This window comes from Lytechinus variegatus, chromosome 17 (assembly GCF_018143015.1).
Source record: "Lytechinus variegatus isolate NC3 chromosome 17, Lvar_3.0, whole genome shotgun sequence".
In the NCBI taxonomy this organism is placed as follows: Eukaryota; Metazoa; Echinodermata; class Echinoidea; order Temnopleuroida; family Toxopneustidae; genus Lytechinus; species Lytechinus variegatus.
The window spans coordinates 21258650-21282337 of NC_054756.1; the positions used below are offsets into that span (position 1 = coordinate 21258650).

The 23688-nt window shown below is 36.2% G+C and overlaps 1 protein-coding gene across 1 annotated transcript; it reads left to right on the forward strand.

Annotated features, from left to right (window-relative positions):
* The first annotated feature begins 1515 nt into the window (after positions 1–1515).
* LOC121430511 (regulator of chromosome condensation-like) lies at positions 1516–17784 on the forward strand. Its single transcript, XM_041627792.1, has 9 exons — positions 1516–1605; positions 11256–11354; positions 11776–11969; positions 12645–12824; positions 13926–14142; positions 14857–15015; positions 15974–16087; positions 16435–16593; positions 17425–17784. Exons 2-9 carry the CDS (start codon positions 11276–11278, stop codon positions 17592–17594), a joined length of 1272 nt encoding a protein of 423 aa, XP_041483726.1. The 5' UTR covers positions 1516–1605; positions 11256–11275; the 3' UTR covers positions 17595–17784.
* The last annotated feature ends 5904 nt before the right edge of the window (positions 17785–23688 follow it).

Genomic DNA, 23688 nt, shown 5'->3' on the forward strand with positions numbered 1-23688 from the left:
GGAAATTATATTGTCTATATAAAAATAAAGAATTATGAAAAAAAGGTTGTATTTTGATTTTGGATCTTAAAACTTGACCCAGACAAATATTTTATTTGAACCTAAAATTGAAAGTTTCTTGGAATCTTGATTATTCCTTTTACTTATTTTCAATATATTGTTACTTGTTTCTGTTTTGACTTTGTTTCTTATCTTTCATCACCCACTTTATTTGTTTTTGTATATAGGTTTCCGTTTTTTAGACTTATCCGATTGCCAAATTTTGAGTACTGAAAGCAAAATATTTAAAACAATTGCAAACTAATATATATACTGGCAAACAATGATTACAAATTGTCAGTTGATGTGTAATGCAACCAATTAAACAGAATGATAGTTACACAGATTTAGTAATCCACATCCGCGTTTTAAGCATCACTCTAGAGACTAGAGATATATAAGTCTACCTCCTAAATTTCAATATCATAAAGTTACTGTCTTAAATGACACGAATTCATTAGCAGAGGCATCGATCATAAGGGCAAGTGCAATCACCCAGAATGAAAATATTGGAGGGCAAACGTAACTACCGATTTGCTTCCCTCCCACTTTTTTTTATCTTGAAAAGAAAAAGGGAATGCAAATATTTTATGTTTTTTTAAAAAAGCATTGGAAAGTAATATGAAACTATCAAACTTGACATAAAAAACAAAGTTGGCAATATAAACATTGTACTTAAAATACCAGCCAGTTTGGTCATTTCTAAAATTGTATATTTGCCCATCGACCCCCCCCCCCTGGCCCCATCCTGAAACGTGGACAACGGATTACCATTATAGTTTCTTTTTAAAGTTATGTGAAGTGGAGTTTATTCATATTATTCACATGATAAGAGATAATGAATTTATATCAGAGTTAATACATAATGCTTATGGGGGGGGGGGTCATCATAGATCATTAATTGCTTTAATTGTAGATACCCACTTTTCAATTTTTTACTGGTCCGAAAAACATAGACTTGAGTTTATTTTTGGGGCTGTTATTGCTGCCCCCTAAGAAAAACAGTACACACACATACATGTACACCGGATTGAGAGCCATTTTTAAATTTACAGATGATGAGAAAATATAATTTGTATCAGTTTGATATATTCTACTGGTCACGTCGAAGAAAAACAAATTGGCCTAACGAGTTGGCGGTAATAATCAAATATGACTGGTCGCCATTAATTTTCAACAAACAACAACAACGCTTCCAAAACAGACAGAATTAAGTTCAAAAGCATTAGTGTTACATGTACAATATATTATGATTCTCAAAGTTTTTGGTACATGTATATTGTTTGGAAACGATATTGAATTTGCTGTTTGTGTTTTTATTTGTTCGAATAAACTCAACCTATAGGCCTACTCCCTACTCAAAGAAAGTTATTGACAAAATTATTATAACCACTGACTAGAACAAAATCCGGAAAATTCCATACGCATGTGGAATCTCATCCTTTTTTTTTTCATTTATGACTTTATTCGCAAAGATACCATCGAGTTTTAAACGGAGGCGGCAAACGTGTGCTACGTGCAACTCTTTTTTGTCGGAGAAAACAAAATAAAGCTTGGATTATAAAGGTCAGTTTCTAAATATTGGCAATATTACTTGTTTTGACAGATGAAATAGGTATTATTATTTATGTTTAAGGTGCTTTGTATGTTTTGGTTGTGAGATAAGCTAAAGAATATTTCGAACAAACTTCGCACAATTAACATACCGCATACAACGGTATTATGAATATGTGGGCGCAGTGTTTCTCCTCGGCCTCCCGTCTTGGCCCGTCGCGCTTTCAAGCGTTGCGGCCGCGCTATCGCATTTCCTGTACCACTACATGTACTACCAGCTGAGACTGAGTCACTTTTTCAAGCCATGCGGCGCGTTACCATCTCTTATTTTCCCTTTAATATGTGACTTGTGAGGCCATTCCATGCTTTTGGTCCAAATTTGGGGAACTGGAATGGTATTCTGAGATCCATTTTTAAAATTCAGATAAAAATTAAAATAAAATAATTTTAATTTTTATCTCCGTCATTGGCGTCAAAATCAGTGAGATAAAAATACCCAGGGCCCGTTTCTCAACACCTGGACAAGTTACTCATATCTTTATCCACCAACCACGGAGTTAGTTCCAATCTTACTAAACCCGTTTCTCGAAAGGCTTTCTAACTAAAATACCTTGATATCGATATTATCGGTAAAAAGAGCAGATGAGACGTAGCCTTAGTCACAAAATAGCATAATTTTCAAAAAGAAAAATTACAACAAAATTGCAAATATTGTGATGAATTGGGAATTTCATCTTTTAAAAATAATAGCACATGTATAGCGATGCCAAACCAGCCGCGCGTTCGCATCGGTATGCTCTGCCCCTGTGTAAAACATGGTCTCAGAAAACTCTTTTCCAGTCTTTAAATATTAATTCAGTAACACTCTGACCCACAAAAATCCGAAGATTATTAAATTAAAATAGGAAATTTTCACTTTACATTCTGATTTGAGGTTAGAATCGCCAGATATTTTGCACTTGAAATGTGTCTTGAAAACTGCCTGATCGTACGATGCGCGCGGCCATTTTGAATCTCAGAAGCCAAAAGTGGAAAGTACTGCTCATGTCATAATCATGTGACACACAAGATTTTGACTTCCACCAGTGTTTGTGGCAATTTGAATCGTTAGTTTAGTACTTTTGCTCTGAAATTATGTCTAAAAAATCCGATTTTTTTTGCATTTTGATATCATGATTTGTTGAGATTTTGTTGATATGGTGATTTGATGATGACATGAATGATTTGACCCCTTTATCGTACCCCTACACATAAAAAAACCAAAAAACTCCCAGCATCATGAGATTCTTTGAATTCTAAGCTTTGTAATGATACCAAACTTGTTACCAATTAGCAAACCGCGAATTACCGCCAGCGGGAAAGATAAGGGCTTGCACTGTCCCCAATCTGGAAAATTCAGGGTCAATACAGAGACTGTATAGTCTGTTGAGTAGGGTTGTTTGGTTTTTGGTGATTATGTAACAGATGGTGATGTACCTTTCTTGCCCTTTTAAACCCTGATTATGGTCCAAGGCCCCATTTTTTTTTTTGCCTGATTTATTATGTCTAGATCTATGTTTACCCCTTCCATAATTTGCCCCAGGCCCCTGCGTGGCCTATATGTATGCAACCCGCCCCTCACCCATAATTGCCATTATTACTCGTCCCAACCCTATTTCTTTTTTTTTTTTTGGGGGGGGGGCCTGTAACACGGACCCCAAACTTTATTGGCCCTTGCCCCCTGACCCCATTTTTTTGGGGGGAGGGCTACCCATTATCGGTACTTGTCCAACGTCACCGGCCCGGCGGCCCCTACCTATCCCGACCCATTTTTTTAGCTACCTTTAAGCCGTCAAATGTTACTGGCCCCCGCCCCTCCCCCCATCCCGGCCCCTGCCCCCCCCACCAGCCCAATTTTTTTTTAGCTTTCTTTAACTTGTCCAACCTTACCGGCCCCTGGCACCCCATCCCGGCCCCTTGGCCCCGACCCAATTTTTTATTTCTTTTTTATTTTTAGCTTTCTTTAATATGTCCGACCTTACCGGCCCCTGGCCCCCCTCCCCCATCACGGCCCGTGGCCCCTGACCAAATATTTTTTTTTTTTTTTTTTTAGTTTTCTTGAACTTGTCCAACCTTACTGGTCCCTGGCCCCATCCCGGCCTAGGGCCCCTGACCCATTTTTTTTTTTTTTTTTTTTTTTTTTTTTTTTTTTTTTTAGCTTTCTTTAACTTGTCCAATCTTACTGGCCCCTGGTCCCCCTCCCCCCATCATGGCCCGTGGCCCCTGACCCAATTTTTTTTTTTTTTTTATTTATTTTTCTTTAACTTGTCCAACCTTACTGGTCCCTGGCCCCCCTCCCCCATCCCGGCCAGTGGCCCGACCTAATTTTTTTTTTAGCTTTCTTTAACTTGTCCAACCTTACTGGTCCCTGGCCCCCATACCGGTCCATGGCCCCTGACCCAATTTTTTTTTGGAGAGCTTTCTTTAACTTGTCCAACCTTACCGGCCCCTGGCCCCCCTCCCCCCATTCCGGCCCGTGGCCCCCGACCCAATTTTTTTTTTTTTTAGCCTTCTCTACTTGTCCAACCTTACCAAATCACTTTGGAAGGCCAGAAAGGCGATCTTGTAATATTCTCGATGTTGAATATACTTGTTTTGGGGAAAAATAGTATAACAGAATACATCTTTTCACAAGTGAACATTCGATCATCTTTGAAATGCAGATGATACGTGTGTGGAATACTTTACCACTGACCAATTCATTGATCAGGATCAGGCAAGTTTCATGCATAATGATAATAATCAGTATAATGGTATTTCATTTCAAGAATGTTAGAAGCATAAACTGAATTGTACAGAGCTTTTACATGTAAACAAAAGAAAATGTAAACTACATTTTAGTACTTAATAAAAAATAATATCAAGTTGTATTATACAAATATACAGTATACAAAGCATGAAAAAGCATAAATTTGGTAATGAATGCAGCTGGACAAGTACTTCTGCACTTGAATTGTTCATTACATAATCGTCTCATTTGCATATTTACCACTTTTTGTACATGTAGAAGATAATATTCTATGAATTTGTTCTTTTGCAATTGAACATCATATCACTGATGATGATACTATTATCCAATTTATTTGTAATGAAATGCCATACACAAGAACAAACATCATTGTAACATATATTGTACTATATTGCATCATAATCTCATTTGCATATGCATATTTAAATACATGTATTCTGTTTGAATTTTAATATATTATATTAGTTTAATCAAGGAATAGGCCACTTGACATATTGTTGGTGGTTAATTTCCTCATACATGTAGTTTGAAAAGAAATATTTTTAACATACATGTTTACAATATGCGTATCATTGGCTTTGCATCATAACCTCATTTACATAAAGATATATGGTATTTTAAATTTGCATATTAAATTATATGAAACACTCTTTTTTTAATATCATATATTGGTTTAATCAAAGAATGGGCCAATTGACATATTTTGGTGGTTAATTATCTCAAAATCACTAGCATGGGTGAAACTACAAAGGCAAATACACATTCCGCATGAGCGGCAGACATTTTTAATGATATGCGTGCATATTTAATTAGATATTTGCCTAATTTGCATATATTAAGAAAAAAACGTAGTCTTATTGTGAAGAGCAGGTCACAAGCTTCAAAATGAATGGTCACAACATATGTATACAGTAGATATTTAAAAATGATGTGGCATCGCTAACATGTATATTATGCACCATACATACTTAGACCATGAAGACTAGAGGCAATTGCTGAGAATATGGAATTATGAATAATTTATCTCGTGACTAAAAAATCACATGTGGACGTTGAGATGGGTACCCCCGGGATATCCAATTTTAATAGTTTACGAAAGTAAAACCATAACGGTTTTCGTTGTAAAATGATGATAATTATACGGTATTTTACGATTCCAAACATCATCAAAATATAGTTTAACAGTTTTCTTTTAAATCTTAGATACTGAAACTTACGATTTGACAAATTCTATGCATAAATTCGAGATAGAATTTATCAAAATGTTTATAGGGGTCTGAAAATAACAAATACGAGTCCATTTATGGATGGCCTGACGTGGTAGAATCTTTATCGATTAAATTGTTTTACTATTTCAAAATGAATGGTTTTGTGGAGTATTACCAACAGTTTTTGTAGATTCTTTGTATTACAATGATCATAGAATGCATTTTCCAACTTGTTTTTGGATGTAATTTCAACATCTATGATTGATTACATAAGATTATAATTTTCACATTTCTAGGCACTTTTGCATGTCATAGTCTACCCACGTGATGCCACTACGTCATTACGAAAGAACTTGTGACAGGTTCGGAGGTGTCATAAATATTTAGTGAGGTTGTTGTACCCGATCTTGGTTAAGTGGGCTTCGTGAAACGGTTAGCGGACAAGTAGCTCACTATCTCCGATTTAGTCAAGAAGTTAGACTTATGACGGTGTTGAGAAACGGGCCCCAGGGGCACTTAAGACGGTGTTGAGAAACGGGCCCCAGGGGCCCGTTTCTCAACACCGTCATAAGTCTAACTTCTTGACTAAATCGGAGATAGTGAGCTACTTGTCCGCTAACCGTTTCACGAAGCCCACTTAACCAAGATCGGGTACAACAACCTCACTAAATATTTATGACACCTCCAGACCTGTCATAACTTCTTTCTTAATCAAATGACGTAGTGGCATCACGTGGGTAGACTATGAGTATGACATGCAAAAGTGGCGAGAAATTTGAAAATTATAATCTCACGTAATCAACCATAGAGGTTGAAATTACATCCCAAAACAAGTGGGATAATGCATTCAATGATCATTGTAATACAGAGTCTAACTATGAAAACTGTTGGTAAAACGGCACAAAACCATTCATTTTGAAACAGTAAAATAATTTAATCGATAAAAATTCTACCACGTCAGGCCATCCATAACTGGACTCGTATTTGTCGTTTTCAGACCCTATTGACATTTGGATAAATTCTAATCTCTAATTTATGCATAGAATTTGTCAAATCATAAGATCGGTATCAAAGATTTATTTTAGAAAACATTAAACTATATTTCGATGATGTCTGGAATCGTAAAACATTGTATAATTGTCATAATTTTACAAATAAAACCGTTATGGTTAACTTTCGTAAACTGTTAAAATTGGATATCCCGGGGGCAGTCAACGTCCACATGTGATTTTTTTTGGTCATGAAATAAATTATTCATAATTCAATTTTTCAGCAACTGAATGCCCCAGTCTTCATGGTCTAAGTATGTATGATGCTTGTACTTGTAAATTTCCTTCCTCCGGTCTACAGAGATCGGCGGCAAGCCACAGGGTTCAGGTTCTTTCTTAAAATGATTTTGCCGGCATAGATGGATTTTCAGAATGTACCTTAAGCAGTGACATGTCAAAGAGGAAGCAGAAGAAGAGGGCAGGGAGTGTGAGGGGAAGAGAATGGAGGATGGGAGTATGAGGGGGTCATTTCCAGTGAAGTCATTTAGGATGGATGTAGGCAAGTCAAGGTTCTCAAGATGCTGTAGAAGGTCCAGACGCTGCATCAAAAAGACTGGACATGAGGCAAGAAAGTGGGTAGTGGTTTCTTCCTCCAGAGAGCAGAGCTTGCAGGTTGGGTCTGGGCTCTTTCCAATGGTAACTAGGCGTCGTTGTGTGGGATAAGTGGACGTAAGCAGCTGAGCACGTAAAATCACAGCTGATCGAAGATGGGTCGATAGGGAAGAAGGGTAGAGTAACGATATCTTGGGAAGCATTGAGAGGTTACTCCAAAGGCTGAGGGATGAGAATTTCTCAATGCACACTCTGGCTTCTTCCATTTGGGCATCATACACTCTGCTTCTGCACAAAGTTTTCCAACAGTGGTATGAGAAATCTTCAGATAAGAGAGATGTGAGTGAGGGAAGGTTGTACTTGGACAGCAGCTTATTCCAATAGATGATAGTAGGAGTCTTGGTGGAGAAGGCATGGAGGAATGAGCGAAATTCAAATCTAATATGATCAATGTTGAAGAGTTGTCCTATCAGGAGAAAAGTGTTCAGTTCAATCTCTCGGGAGAGGTGAAGTAGGTCGGTTAACAGGAAGACAGAGATATTGGGGGCAGATCTCGGTAGACCCAACAGTTTCTTGAAAAGGGAGTGTTGGGCAGAATCAAGTTTGTTGAGTGAGGATTGAGTGAAACACAGGAGCTGTGAGCCATAAGTCATTCGGGGTAGGCAGAAGGTTTTCCAGAGCTTTGCAAGGGTGTGAGGGAGGAAGAGGTTGTTGCTGCTGTTGCTTCCGATGATGGCAAAGAGGGTGTTGTATCCCTTCGTGATTATGTGTTGAGTGTGGTCATACGGGATGGATGATTTGATGATGCCAAGATGGGGATGATGAGAGACCTCTCTGATTCTGTCACCATCAATGAAGAATTGGCAGGGTGGATGGATGCTGCACTTTGACTTGAAGACGAGGATGGCACTTTTGGAGGGATTGATGGAGTATTCCCAATGAGTGGCGTATTCATCTGTGGCATTCAGCATTTGCTGAAGTTCAGTGGGAGAACTTGCGAGAAGGGCAACATCATCAGCAAGGATTTAGCAAGCATAATTTACCTGTGCTATTATTTTTAAAAGATGTAATTCCCAATTCATCACAATATTTGCAATTTTATCATAATCTTTCTTTTTGAAAATTATGCTATTTTGTGACCAAGGCTACGTCTCGTCTGCTCTTTTTACCGATAGCATCGATATCAAGGTATTTTAGTTAGGAAGCCTTTCGTGAAACAGGTTTAGTAAGATTGGAACTAACTCTGTGGTTTGTGGATAAAGATATGACTAAATTGTCCAGGTGTTGAGAAACGGGCCCCTGGGCCTTATGGTGTTTTGAGAACAATTTTATCTTCATTAGATATAAGAATGTAGTGTAAGACACACCGGCACGACACACCTACTTTTGATTCATTATCCAATGGGAAACACACTTTTCTATACTTACAGCTCTCTCATCTCTCAATCGATTAGCCAGGGGGCTTCTAGAGAGAGTAAAAATCATTTACTGTAAGGTTACTCTCAATGAAGCCAGGTATCCCTATCCATTCACATGCGTGTAGGCCGCCAAAACCTTAAACTTTCGCCCCTGAGATTTCTACTTTCCTTCTAAAAGATCTAGCCCTAAATCATGTACATGGGATGCATTTCAGCACCATCAATTTTATATTTTATTTACCGAGTTTAAATTAAAATCAGAGTCGGGAAAGAGATGAATATTCTTCATTTTTCTGATAGTTTTCAACTATATCAAAATAATTTCAAGAAATTATGGAAAAAAGAAGGACATTTCATGGATTTAAAGATGTAAAATTTTAGCAATTTTTTTTTTTTTTAGCAGGAGTGCGTACGACATCTTGTAAACGTATTGATGTGACCCAGGCCTAGGGCCTAGTTTCACCACAGATTAATTAATAGCTAACACAGCTATTGTATATACAGTATACAATGTTAAAAAAATCTACAATTTATCATACATGTATTGTAATGAATTGATTTGAGCTCCTCACGGAGAGCGATTCTGAGGAGCTCAATTGAGCTCCTCAAAAAAATATAAGGAGAGCGATTTATTGAGCTCCATGAAATTATAAACGTGAAGGCCTGATACGTGTACACCATGATTCATGAGAGCCATTTTTAAATTTACAGATGATGAGAAAATATCAGTTTGATACATTCTACTGGTCATGTCGGACCAATAAATCTGACTACATTGTATTTCTGAAAAGTTACTGGCCCAACAGGCATTTTTACCGCTCTGGGACCATCGGACCAGCACCAGTGTCGCACACTGCGACCAGATGCAGACCTCAATTTCATTCATGTTCTGCAATTTCAAGTTTCTTTTCAATGAAACGGGAGAAATACATAGGATGTATTAAGGCTTCTAGCATGTTCAATGTTAATTTCAAGAGCATTGAACCTGTTCTCGCATCTGTTTACATGTGCATGTGTATCATATTCACATGATGCACAATGTTGGATGTAGTCCAGATTGGACCTTGTTGTTTGGAAGTGCCCTTTCCCAAAAGCTAACATAGAGGGCACATGTCTCCCAATCTCTAATCAGGGAGCGAAGATGAGTGGATTGGTGCTGATTAGAGATTGGGAGACATGTGCCCTCTATGTTAGCTTTTGGGAAAGGGCACTTCCAAACAACAAGGTCCAATCTGGACTATGTTGGATGTGGCATTTGTCACAACCTGTTTGAGTTTGAAAGAAAATCTGGGTTGATCTGCCTCCTTCAAGATTGAAGATTCTTGCAGATATGGTTGACGGAATGTGTGTGAGTACATGTACATGTAGATGGGTTCAGGTACAGTGTGCATATTTACAAGGTGCAAGTAAAAAGTATTGGTGTTTTAGCTTTAGGAGATCTGCTTTTTGAGTACATATAAGCTTGATGGAAGACCATTCCATGCCCTGACAGTTTTTGGAAAAAGATTGTTTGTAGAGTTCTGTCTGGTGACAGGTTTAAGTTAAAAAAATATATTAAAAATCTGATTCCATTGAGGATGTTTTGTTACATTATCAAATCAAAGAAGTTGTGCTAAGTTGATCAAAACAATGGTCAAAAGTCACAGTATTCCAGTGATGGCATCCCTTCTGCCATGATAGAATTTTGTCTCGCCGTGCCCTTGGCCTTGATGCATTTCGATACAACTGTATGTTAGAGACTGGTTGGCAAAGTATGGCAAACAATGCGTTTTAAAGCAATATATGATAGTGTAAACATCTATTCAAGTGAAGTGGTTACAATCAGTCAGAACAACACTAGTACATGTACTTTCCTGACCAACTGCGATGTGTCTATGATGTCTGACATATTTGATGGGCCATCTGTGCTATTTAGCAACTTAGAAGGATAATCCGGGCTGAAAGTATGTAAAGCTTAACAAATAGAGTAGAATTCACTGAGCAAAATGCTGAAAATTTCATCAAAATCTGATAATAAATAACACAGTTATTGAATTTTAAAGTTTAGCAATATTTTGTGAAAATGGTCATCATGAATATTCATTAGGTGGATTGATGATGTCACATCTCCACTTGTTCTTTTGTATTTTATTATATGAAATTAGGATTATTCAAATTTTTTCCTCCAAGAACTAAAAAAATTGGATTGACAACTTATTCAGTGCGTTATATAGTTATTGCTGCAACTTACATGTACATATGTATTTCATTATAAGGGAGACGTATTATTCACACAAGTATGAAATAATGTAAAAAAAAAATGATTTTATGTAATAACATAAGAAAACGGAAAGTGGAGATGTGACATCATCAGCCCACCTAATGAATATTCATGACAACTGTTTTCACAAAATATTGCTAAACTTTAAACTTCAATAACTTTATTATTTGTTATCCGATTTTGATGAAATTTTCAGCATTTTGCTCAGTGAATTCTACTCTATATATTAAGATATAAATATTTTCAGCCCGGACCATCCCTTTAACAATGTCAATGTTTATTCTTAATGAATTAGAATTAAATCCAAATTCGATCTGGCCATTGTGTACACGCTTTTGATGTTGATCCCTATTTCATTTCTCTTTTTCTATCCCCTTTATTTTAAAGATTAAAAAAAACACTTCAAAATGCCAGCCAAGAGAAAAGGACAACCAACACCCAAAGTCAATGGCACCACAGAAGAGGTGGTTCCCAAGAAAGTCAAAGGTTAGTATGACTTCTCCTTTTTTTCAGTCAATTTTGTGTGTTTTAGATATGAAGCAAATAATAATTTTCTTCTTTTTCAATGAATTCTTCAGTGTACAATAATGATTTAAAAACCAGCTGGAAGCGGGGATACTGCTGAAAAGCATTGAACATCTCCAAGATTCCTTGATCACATCTTATGTAGAGACAATCCAAGTTAATTTTGCTGTATTATGAACCTCTCATTCATGAGTCCAATGCTCTAACCACTAGACCACATGACCCACACTTTTTTTTTGGGGGGGGGGTACTCAAAACTGATTCAAATGGTACAAATACAGGTTTATACATGTACAAGTCATATAACAAAAAAAAAACCTTTGAAAGTGACCCACAATTCAATGTATCTATTCATTTTGTGTTTGAAATTATTTTGTTTCAGTGTCCCACTGGTCACATCAGAGCGAGCCAGGTGTGGTGCTTGCCTTTGGCCAGGGTGACGTTGGACAGCTAGGTCTTGGTGAAGACATCATGGAAAGAAAGAAACCCACTTTGGTCAATCTGGATGGAGCTAAGAGGGTTGTGGATGTTGTTGCAGGAGGGATGCATACTGTTTGCATTACACAAGACGGAGAGGTAATTTCATGATTAATTTGACTTAATTGATAAGTATTCAAAATAAATCAATTGACTAGTACTTGTATTTCTACACACAAACCAAATTACCAACCTCATCTCGGGATGTAGTACTATACCCTGTCTTTAACCTAACCCTAAACGTAACATAAGCCCTATTGCATTCCTAACCTTACATCTTAGAGGTTACCAAGTCCGGTGCAATTGAGTACCGAAGTGATGACGTCACAAAAAACCTGTTTTTAGCATTTCAGCATTTTTGATACCATATTTTGGTAGAGCATGATGCTTCCAGACTTTGGTGGGAATCGGTCCATGGGGGCCTTAGATATTCTGATTTGCCCTCTTGTCAAATACTCTTAAATACTTCAATTTACCCGTCAATCGGGACCGCAGAAATCTGTGTTGACTTGGCCAATATTGGACTAAATATGGACCGCTTAAGGAATGGTTTGTGTATAACTTTATATCTGCATCCTCATGTCTTTTCAACATGTTCTGAATTTTTTGGGAACATATACTGCACATTTAAGCCCAAGAAAACTCCTTTATTTATCATGCTGCATACCGATAATGAAAAAAAGCTAGTGCACTTTATGTCCTGCATGAGACACTTGAGCCCACAAACATTGACTTACTTCTCATGACTGTTCTTTTGCACAATATAAATTTCAGGTGTATACGTTTGGTTGCAACGATGAGGGTGCCCTAGGACGCGACACCAGTGAAGACGGTTCAGAGTTCTCATCGGGGAAGGTTTTACTCGATGCAAAGATCGTCCAGGCAACGGCGGGCGATTCACACACAGCTGCTCTGACAGAAGACGGCAAAGTTTATGCATGGGGTACATTTAGGGTAAGTTGGAGCCGGGTTTGATATTAAGTCTAAAGATATGGCCTTGGATGGCCTTGATCATTGGCCCCAATGATCGGCCTCAATGCTTTTTTCACTAGACATTTTTTTAACGCCTTAATTTTTTACCTAAATTAGAAATTAAGGCTTGCTATAGCGATTCACATTTCCCTTAGATATTGAATAATGGAATGAGAAAATACTGCATACTTGAATTCACTTTAGCAAGATTCATCTATACGGCTGGCTGAACACAAAGAAATCATAAAGTTGTTTGCTCAATTTTTCTCAAGATGGTCATTCCCTAATCAAGTGGACTCACAAGGGTAGCAATGATCAGTTTATTAAGATGACGATGTTTCGATCATCATGTGAAAGGAATTAGCGTTAACTGCGGTCTAAGGTACGATATTTCTGAATTTTTTCGTAAATATGGATGTGATTTCTTTTTCATAATGTGACATTTTATGTACAAAAAAACGATTGGAAAATCGGGTTTCCGCCAAATGTTAGATCTAACGTTAGTGCTAATACGTTGTCTGTACGTACGAGCTCTTCAGTCTATGTATTGGTGAGTGAGCCAACGCGGTTCAGCGTAACAACCAAAATACAGAGACTGAAGCTTTTGGTCTACATTGTATTGAATTTTTGTGGTTTGTGCGTTTCATATTCACCAATTATAAATACCATGATATGACAAGGCACCATCCCTGATAAATAGGTAATTTTCAACATTTGCTATGTATGTAATGTTTTCTTTTTTTTAGCTAAGACACACTAATATGGAGATGGGGTAATAGAATAGTGGTTAGGGATGACATATTTCATAACCCTTTCCATAGGAACTGGGTGGGTTGGAAAAATGTATGTTTAATAGCATTTGAAGACAGTTTTCTTGTCTGAAACTCATTTAATTGTATTCAATATTGTGAAAGGCGATAATATGTTCATTGAAGTTTCAAGCTCACAACTCACAATATAACATCATGCGCCCTTACGACACATTGTAATGTTGTCATGTTAAGCAGGGCCCACTGGTGGAACAGTTTTGGGACTGAAGTGGCTACCCTTGGTAAAATATGACTTTATTATTTCTTTTTGTAGGATGGTACTGGTCCGATTGGCTTGACTGTTGATGGTTTGAAGAAGACACCATACTTGATTCCTCTGGATGAGACATTCGTTCAGATAGCATCCGGGAACGATCATCTATGTCTACTGACCAACAGTGGTGAGATCTATACCATGGGTTGCGGTGAGCAGGGTCAGCTAGGGAGGATAGCAGAGTGCTTCTCAATACGTGGTGGAAGGAAGGGCGTCAGTAAGTACTTCAAAGTCATTTCAAATATACAATCTGCTCAATGAAACAAATGTGATATACTTCGTATAATCTAGAGGAAAATGAGTTTTTACTCCTGTTCTTAGTTTTTAGAGACAGTAATAGGATTACTGGAAAATTAAGTTATTTCACAGAACTAAAATGTCTTAAAAAATCAAACATGTAATATACATGAAGTAGATTTTCAATATTGATTCTTAGTGCGATTTATGTATTATACTTTTGTTTGCGTGGGCTGCCAATGCGATTATGTTCCAGAGTGAAATACTCCATAAGTTCATAGTTTTTCTCGTGGTATACTGGGCTTTGAAAAGTATACCTTGTGATCTAAAGTCTGAAGTTGTTTTTTATTATGCTATGACGTGCAAGATGATCACCACAAACTATTAGGAAGTGAAATTTTATATCACCTAAATCATTGCTAGGATCGGGGTAATGAAAACGAGTGGGCCTTCAGGACTTAATGGCAATATCATTTTCAGACAGTTTCTCTTTGCCAATGGACAAATTGGTGCCAGGCGGTGTGAGATTGCATCAAGCGCTCGTAATAAATTTCCAGTGGTGAACAGTGTCAACCTGTGCTAACGATCATACTAAACACTGACGACCTGAACACTGATGACATTATAGCCTCTGACAACAAATTCAATAAATATGAAATTGTAACTTATTCTTCATTGTTTTACTATATCCCAGGTATTCTACTAGAGCCATCTGTTGTTATCTGTAAGAGAGTACGAGGTAAAGGCAAGGTGTTGTTTGACGGTGTCTGGTGTTCCAATTACTGCACATTCGCTAGAGTGAAAGGAGGAGGTGGTATCTACGGATGGGGTCTCAACAATTACCATCATTTAGGTGAGTGGCACTTAATCCTACTTTGATGGCCTCATGCTGAATTTGGTTTTTGGGGGAGGGGGGCAAGAGGCGTAGATTTTTTAGACAAAATTAAAAAGCAAGTGAGCGAAGTGATCAAGCTGCTTGTCATGGGGGTGCTTTTGCATTTCCTTAAGTAACATTGAAACATTTCACGACACTTTTTCTTCTTCCACTTTTGGTGAATTTTGTGACAATTTTTCGTAAAAATGTTTCTAAGCAGCAAGTGCCCCCCTAACTCGCTGCTTACTTTACAGCCATGCATACATTCTTTATGAAGGTGACTTGGCTGTATTTCATAAATGTTGATTTCAATTGAATTAAATAATTGCATTTCTGTTGAAAAAAATATATGCAGTGTATGTTATTCAATAATTTCTGAGAAATGTAGATGCACGTAATGCAACATAAAAATAACTGGATTATATTTCATAATGATTTTAAATGATATGGATAGTGGCATTTCCGCTAAAAAGATGCAATGTACATGTTATTCAATAGTTAATGGAATGTGGAGTTGGTCTTAATGCAACATTTAACACGACAATGACTGGACTGTATTTCATTAATGTTGATTTTAATTGAATTTGAATGGTAGCATTTTCATTGAAAGAAAATACGCAATGTATGATATTGATAACTTATGAAATGTGGCGCTGCTTATAATGCAACATTCAACAGGAAAATGACTGGACTATGTTTCATAAATGTTGATTTCAGTTGAATTGAAGAATGTATGGTGTTGCTTGTAATATAGTGTTCAACAGGAAAATGAATGGGATTTTATATGATGATGATAATAGATTTTCCTTTGATAAAAGCTAAACAAATAAGCCACTGACTCCTCATTGATCTTTCTACCCTCCCACGTCCATATTCCCTCTCCTCTCCCCCCCATTCTTCATCCCTCCTCCTTGCTCATTCCCCTTCTCTCATTCAGGTCTAGAAGACATCAAGTCTTGGTTCACCCCTCAACCCATCCCGTCTTTCAATGATATCAAAGTGGAATCAATATCAGGTGGACAGCATCACACCATTCTCTTAGACAAAGAAGGTAAAACATTTTATGTGGTTCAATTTGGTGTTGTGGCTTGTATTTGATTTTGGTCGTTTTAATGGTGTGAAATTAAACTTGCCATATTTGTTGGACATTTTGAAGGGGTATATAGGAATCGGCGTATGGCCGGCCGGTCCGTTGAAAATTTTGCCCTTCAAACTATTTTCTAAATTTTTGACTGATTTTCATGAAATTTGGAACACACATTGGTCTTGGGGTAAAGATGTGCAAGACACATTTTTCGCATTGTGTTGAATAGTTTGTTGCCAAGGTAATGACATAGGACAGGGGCTATTTATCAACTTTAGCGATATTACTAGTTTTCTTTGTTTTAAATTGATCAGGTCACATGTACGCCAATGGCAGGACTAATTATGGCCGGCTCGGACTGGGAGAGGACTGCGAGGAATCTCACATACCAGCTCTTCTTTCATCGGTCAAGACTGAGAAGTTTACAAATATCGGATGCGGTGCTAGCGTTAGCTTAGGGTGTACAGATTCAGGTGAGTGTGATTGAAGTAATGTTCAACAGAGGATGACAATCCATTCATGAAAAAACTTGAAATAGTAAGAAAATAAAATGTAGATATTGTAAATAAAAAATAACCATAACAATAACAATTTTACTACATATCTTACTTTTCAATGACCTATTACTTGATTACAACAATTTTTTCTGGCTGTAGGGGATTTAAGGTCACAGCAGTCAATATTTGAACACTTTAGAAGTTAGAAGTGTAATATATTTCTCATCTGGCAATGGTTGATGCGTACATGTTTATTACTCGTAGTACAGAAACTGTCTCGTTTGGAAAACACCACATTCAACATGCCTAATCTAGATTATTCTCCTTTTTTTGGTTTAAAAAAAATACCATTTGTGGTAACAATCTCAAAGTGAGTGAACAGAATCCAATAAAATGACCCCCAAGTGTTAGCATGTATAAATAAAAAAATATGTTCCTAATGGCTTTGGAAGAAAATGTATAACTGCTGAGAAATTAGCAAAATAGGCACAGAATTCCATCAAATATCGGGTATTTTTCCAAGCAATAATGATAAACTGTCCCATATATGCTTTTCTGTGTTAGTGATCATCAGAATTATCAGTTTTGAGCTAAGATTTCATGATTTCACAGAAATAAGTTAACATTAATGTACGAGATCTAGATATATAATATTATGGTGTCAATAAACTTTGATAGTTAAAGACTTTCTCATGAAATAATTGTTTGCTGCAACCACTTTCTTTTCCCTTTCATAAAATTTAAGTGGCATCTCTTGATGTTTTACTTTAGTAATTATTTTTTCTATCCATTTTCTGAATCCACCAGGTGATGTATATGCCTGGGGCATGGCAAGCAATCTTCAGCTCGGCAATGGAGACGAAGATGAAGACCTTCACGTTCCGACCAAGATCACCAGTAAACAATTAGAAGTCAAAAAAGGCATCAAGGTCGCCGCCGGAGGACAGCACACGGTCATTTTAGCCGTTGAAAAGTAGCATTAGTCTTTAGAGAGTAAGAATGATATTAATGTATCGTTACTAGGGTGATAAAACCTTGTTCTTTTACAAATCTTGAGCATTCAGACATGCATGTAGCTTCACCAGAGAGCAATGCTTCAAGCAACTTACACAAAGCCAGGTGGTTAAATATTAGGAAAACAGCCTGTTGAAAAACCAGTGTTATAAACCATATGAAAAGATGCCATAAATCACCAGGGGACAGGTTTAATCACCCTAGTTTAAATATGAGGATCCAACATTTTCTGTAACTATTGATTGTGTATCACACCAAGTATTTCATTAAAATTTAATCTTTTGCTCTCAACACCCCAAAAATCTTAAGTTACCTCTAAATTTTCGGCTGCTAAATGCTGCCTTCTTCAGCGACGACCGAAGTGGCCCGCTTTGACCTAGTGATGTAGTGATCAATAATTGGGTTGTAGATACTCAGAAGCTTGTATAGCCCTCCATCCCTATGAGAGTCACCCAAATAGGGTCACTTCGGTCATTGCCGAAGAAGGCAGCAGTTAGCATCCAAATATTTGAAGGAACCTCTTCAGATTTTTATTTGTGGTGAGAGCAAAAGATTTAAATTTTATTTATTTTCAACCAACACAGATGAACTTTCATGATCGTAATCCATTAAATGTATCATTGAAATGACACAAATCTAAATCAGCTGGACAGGTAATATGCATTTTGTAATCTCACCAGTGCTATCTAATGGCATCCTTAATTTATAGTGAAAATTGGTTTGTAACCGGGCAATGTTTCATGCTGTGTGTCAGCACTGATAAGTCCTCAATCCCTGACAGTTGCCATAGAGACCCAGGGCCAGTTTCATAAAGGACTTACAACTGTTGTAACTTTGCCATTATGGTAGCTACCATGGTAACAGGGCTCAGCAGCCAATTAAAATCAAGGTTACCATGGTAGTTGCCATAGTGGCAAAGTCACCATAGTTGCAAGTCCTCATGAAACGGGTCCCTGGGCTTTTCCACAAAACCAAGGATTCCACTGAAATTGTCGGTGCTGACAACTTTCATAAAATGCTCCCTGATGTGTCTATTGAACCCCCATCGTGCGCTTCCATGTAAAGCATAGGGAATGTGTTGGACCCTTGTATTTTGTTGTAATTTTTAAAATAGTGTACAGCTTAATTTTCCACTATGACTAAAACAATTTATGTCAACCGTTCTCTATATTGTGTGTCTGTATGTTTTTAATCCACTGTAAGCCTTGGAATATTATGTTTTTCAGATTTTAGTGACCTGATTTTCTAATACATTGCATTTACTTTATTTTCATTACCTCAATATCGTGCCATTGATGCTAATGTCGAGACAAATACATAACAAATACAGCAGTCAATTTGATCATACATGTAGTTATGTTCCTACAAACATCATTCTTATATACATTACCTGCACACAATTTAGAACACAATCGTACAGTGAAATGAGAATTGTGTTATGTAAGAAAATGTGTATTTTTGCAATAGAATCTTAGCTGTATTTGCCAAGATTTCCATGTATGAAAAGGCCCAAAATAAGATGCAAATTTTTAGTGAAACATTGTTGGAATCCATCATAAGCATTATTACAGTCATTTTTAGTTATTATTCCTTTTAACAGGCCAAGCCCACTCAACAACAAGTTGATTTAAAAAAAACACAGGAAAATCAGACCAGCATACCACTAAAGATGTTATAAAATCGGATGCGAAATAACAAACTTATGGCATTTTCCATATTTGCTCATTTTCACAAAGTAGTTCTCTCCTGGTTATCGTGCAAAAGAGGGAGTTGTTTCCTTCACACACTTGTTGCTCTTTTTTTCAGTTTTATTTTATCAAATATGATTGTTTCTTTTTTTATGAATAAGATATTGAGGATCTCCACTGGATCAAATAATGTTAATTATTTTACATTTTCTATGAGGATTTAAACAAAATTTAATCGTTATTAGTGGAAAGGATTTAAATATTTCATGTTTCATAAAAGTACAAAAGAAATAGTGACATTGATTCCCATGTTTGCATACAATCCATGACGTGCCTATTTTGTGCCAATAAAGTGACACTTAAAATGCCATAACTTTCTAGGTTTTGCATCCAATTTCAATATTTTCAGTGCCGTACTTGTTTGATTTGTCATTTATTCAAACTGTCTTTTTTACGTATTGGTGGACTTTCAACTCATGCAGTTTGCTTGTTTGCAAGATACAGATTTCAAATGTTACTCTTAGATAGTTGCAGGTAAACTTTCCTGTTGCTCCTACATATAAATTTATTAGAATGAGAGGCCTGGGGAGCACAATAATCTTTTGAAAGCCTGGTATTTACTTTTATGGTGCATCCACATTTTATGTTACTGTAAGCTTTATGTAATCACACACCAGTGTGATTTGCCGGTTGTGGTTCTTCAAAGTCAAGAAATGAAAATGAAAAGAAAAGAAATGAAATGAAAAATCAATCCATGTCTCATCATTTTAACTGGTATTAATGTTTGGTTTACAATGGAAGTAGTATTGTCCACTAATACTTTCTTCAACGATATTCATTGATACTTGTGTGTGATAAAGAATTACTAATATTGCTCTTCTATGCAAGCTTTCTCTATATATCTATCTGTATTAAAAAACATAATGAACGAGAAATCAACGTGAATGTAGAAGCTCTTTTAAAAGAGGATGAAATTTAATGTAAAGCTAGTCAAACATAACTTGGCCTGTTTAACAATACGCAGAGTATGGAAATCACTGTCAATGGAAATATATGTTTAAGACTTGATGACAGACAATACAAATTGTATTATCTGGCATCAAGTCTAATATATATATTTCATTTGCCGATTCTCGTAAGTACTTCAAAAATTTGTACTAATTTACGATTATAAGATTACAGGCATGCCATTTGTTGATGGGTTTAATATTAAAACCTTGTCTTAAATCTTATCTTAAACTTTTAAAATGTTGAGGACACCACAGAAAAGACTATTTTAGAATTTATGGCAATGGTAGCAATCTCATATTGTCTAAACCATATCTAACCTGTCGACACATATTTCGAGGCAACAGAAGGTTAACCATTTAAGATATAACTGAAATGTAACATTTTTTTAGTTGTCATTTTAAAAAGGCCCACCAACAATTTGTAATAATCCTGTCTTCAGTGAATTAACCACCTCAACTGCAATAGTATACATGAGAAGTTCTCATTATATTTTATCACCTTATTGCTGCTCTAAACTTGTAGTTTGTTTGAATCCATTATCATAGCATCATCTTTGCACATGTTACACATTCATATTTTGAAAATTCTTTCTGTAATTTGTAGGCAGATAAGTGTAAAACAATCCTGCATAAATTTAATTATCACCAAGTAAAGCATATTTCACACCATATAATGCAAGTCATCGAATTAATCTCGTAGAAGTCAAGTTTTCACCAATGAATGCAGACAGATTTTGTGGTTGAAAAAAGATCAACCTTGGCAAAACATATCTGTAATCGTTGTAGCTCAGCCAAATTTAACCAAGAATTAAATAATGTAATCTCTAATCCCAACAGTGAGCTATGATAATGATAATATTAATTATAAAATTAACGCGACTTTTATCTGTCTGCTTCCACAAAATCTTAGATTATACGTCATCGTTATGTAACACCATGGTTCCTGTAATTGTTTTCAGTTTAATTTCGGAAGACACAATTGTTTATAATTATGATTAAAGTTGAATATTTTGTACAAAATCAGTGTGATGTTGCCGTGTATTTTGTAGAAGTAGAACTTGCGGGGGTAAAGCTTTTTCGTCAGTTGCTCCTCGGCTTTGGAATTCTCTACCAATTCAACTTTGTGATTGTAACAACATTGAGACCTTCAAATCTGAACTAAAGACCCATCTTTTCCAGCAACCTTGTGAATAATGTGTGACATAGTGGGGAGTCTGCGCCTTTGAATTTTTTTTTTTTTACAGATAAATGGAACTATACAAATGCGGTTCATCATCATCAAATACCAATTTTTTTTATTCCAAATTCGATAAAATAAGTAATTTATCTTGTACATGTATTTTTTTTATAAGTGCATTGATGGATATCGAGAGAGAGGAAGAGAAAAAAAGGAGAGAGGTATATAGGGATGGGAGCAAACAATATACAAGTCTCTGATCTGGCATTTTTGTATTGGCTATTACAACAGCATCTGCCCTTAAACAAATAACAGATTTACAATACTGGATATTCTATAAGTTAGGAGTTGACAATGGGGGTTTCCGACGGAGGAAATTCGATAACCTTAAAAATTTGCCTTTTCCTCAGCTTTGTTTCATATCCGTGACCCTTGCCGGAATTGAGAATTAGTGAGTTTACAAGTAACTTAACCTCGCAAGCGCCGTAGATGGCGCACTTTCTAAATTTTATGGTATGGTAGACAGTGATTGATGCCGGGATCAAAATTGTATTTGTTTCCAAATTTTGTCTTTTCTAATTTTCTGTTTAAGAACTTTAAGTATACATTTTTAAAAATTTCCTTTCCCTTAAGTTTGTGCTTGTATCCCCATATGTTCCTTTATTTTATTATTATGTAGCCCCGGAAGTACAGGCACTAACCTCTTAACGGTTCTTTAAATTATTATTATAGGTGTTTACATACATGTAAATCTCTTTAGTAATGCATGCGGCCTTTGACTTTTTCTTTCTCGCAAATCTTTTTGTGTTGTCTTGTACGTTGTTTTTTGGTAGTGATAACGATGGCTACTTATATAGCGCACATGGTCCACCTTTCGGTGCTCATGGCGCTTGAAGAAAAATAATAAACACAATAATTTTTTTTAAATGGGAGAGGAACAAATTAGTTTTCAGTTAGGACTTGAAGGTTCATTTTACTCTTTCATGGTTATTTTTTTAATATGCCTATTAATGAATGTATATCCTGATTCTTCATTTAAATTCAATTTCATTTTCTATTTTTTTAAAGAATGCAATCAAACTCTAAGAGAGAGAGAGAGACGGGGGGATACTCTTAATAAAATAAATAAGATATATATTTATAATAAATAAAATGAATGAAAGAAATAGATACCTAAATTGCAATAAAAATATAGTAAACAATGATAATTCACGTTAAATAAAATCTTCGAAAATAAAAGAAACATCATAGGGCCTATAATAACAGAGAGAAAAAAACGACAAAAAATGAGTTTAACGAAGGGCATTTGGATATTAGGAAGGGCTCATGATATTAATTGGGGTTAAAATGGTCACATGTCTTGCCACCCGTCCATCCCCGGCGCCTGTTATTTGGACATCTTGATGGTGATTAGTGCTAATCTATGCCCCTAGACACGCCCACGCCGCAAGTCAAACTTTTCTCAGCTACGGCGAAACCCAGTTAATCCACCCAACATTCTTAGCGATAGACTTCAACACTAGTTAAAGGGTTGAATGAACGAAAATTCAGATTTCTGGTCTGAATATTTTTCTGCACATAATCTAAAACTTGATGTGAAGTCACTTTTTAAAAGAAAAGGGGTTGTCATGGTTGAGTGAACACAATTATTCATCAAATATAGTTAGAAATCAAACAATATTGGCAAAAATCGATTGACTATATGGCTTTAATGAGGAATACAGTGCAACACAACCAACTATAGAAATTCTTCATTAACACACACAAAAAAGGGGGGAAAAGAGCCGTTTATCCCGGCAAAAAAGTGGATTCGAATAAAAGAAAAGGAAATAAGCATTTTATTATGTACAAGTTTTTTCTTAAAAATCGGATTTAAAAGTAAAATAAAACTTATGACATTCTAAACTTCTGCTTATTTTGTACAAAACTGATATAATCATGGATCTACTAGAGGTCCATGATAATGCACAGTGATGAGAGAGCTGACGATGTCACTATTTGTTTTTAACTGTATAAAATATAGAACATATTATTTTGGTAGATTTAACAATAAATAACCTCTTCATCAGCATTGCACTTCATTGAATCACGATAATTCCATGTAAGGAATAAAGCAAATCTTTGTAAGGAAAACTTGCAATATTCCATATCATAAAGTCTACTCGCCGACTCAAGCCAGCAT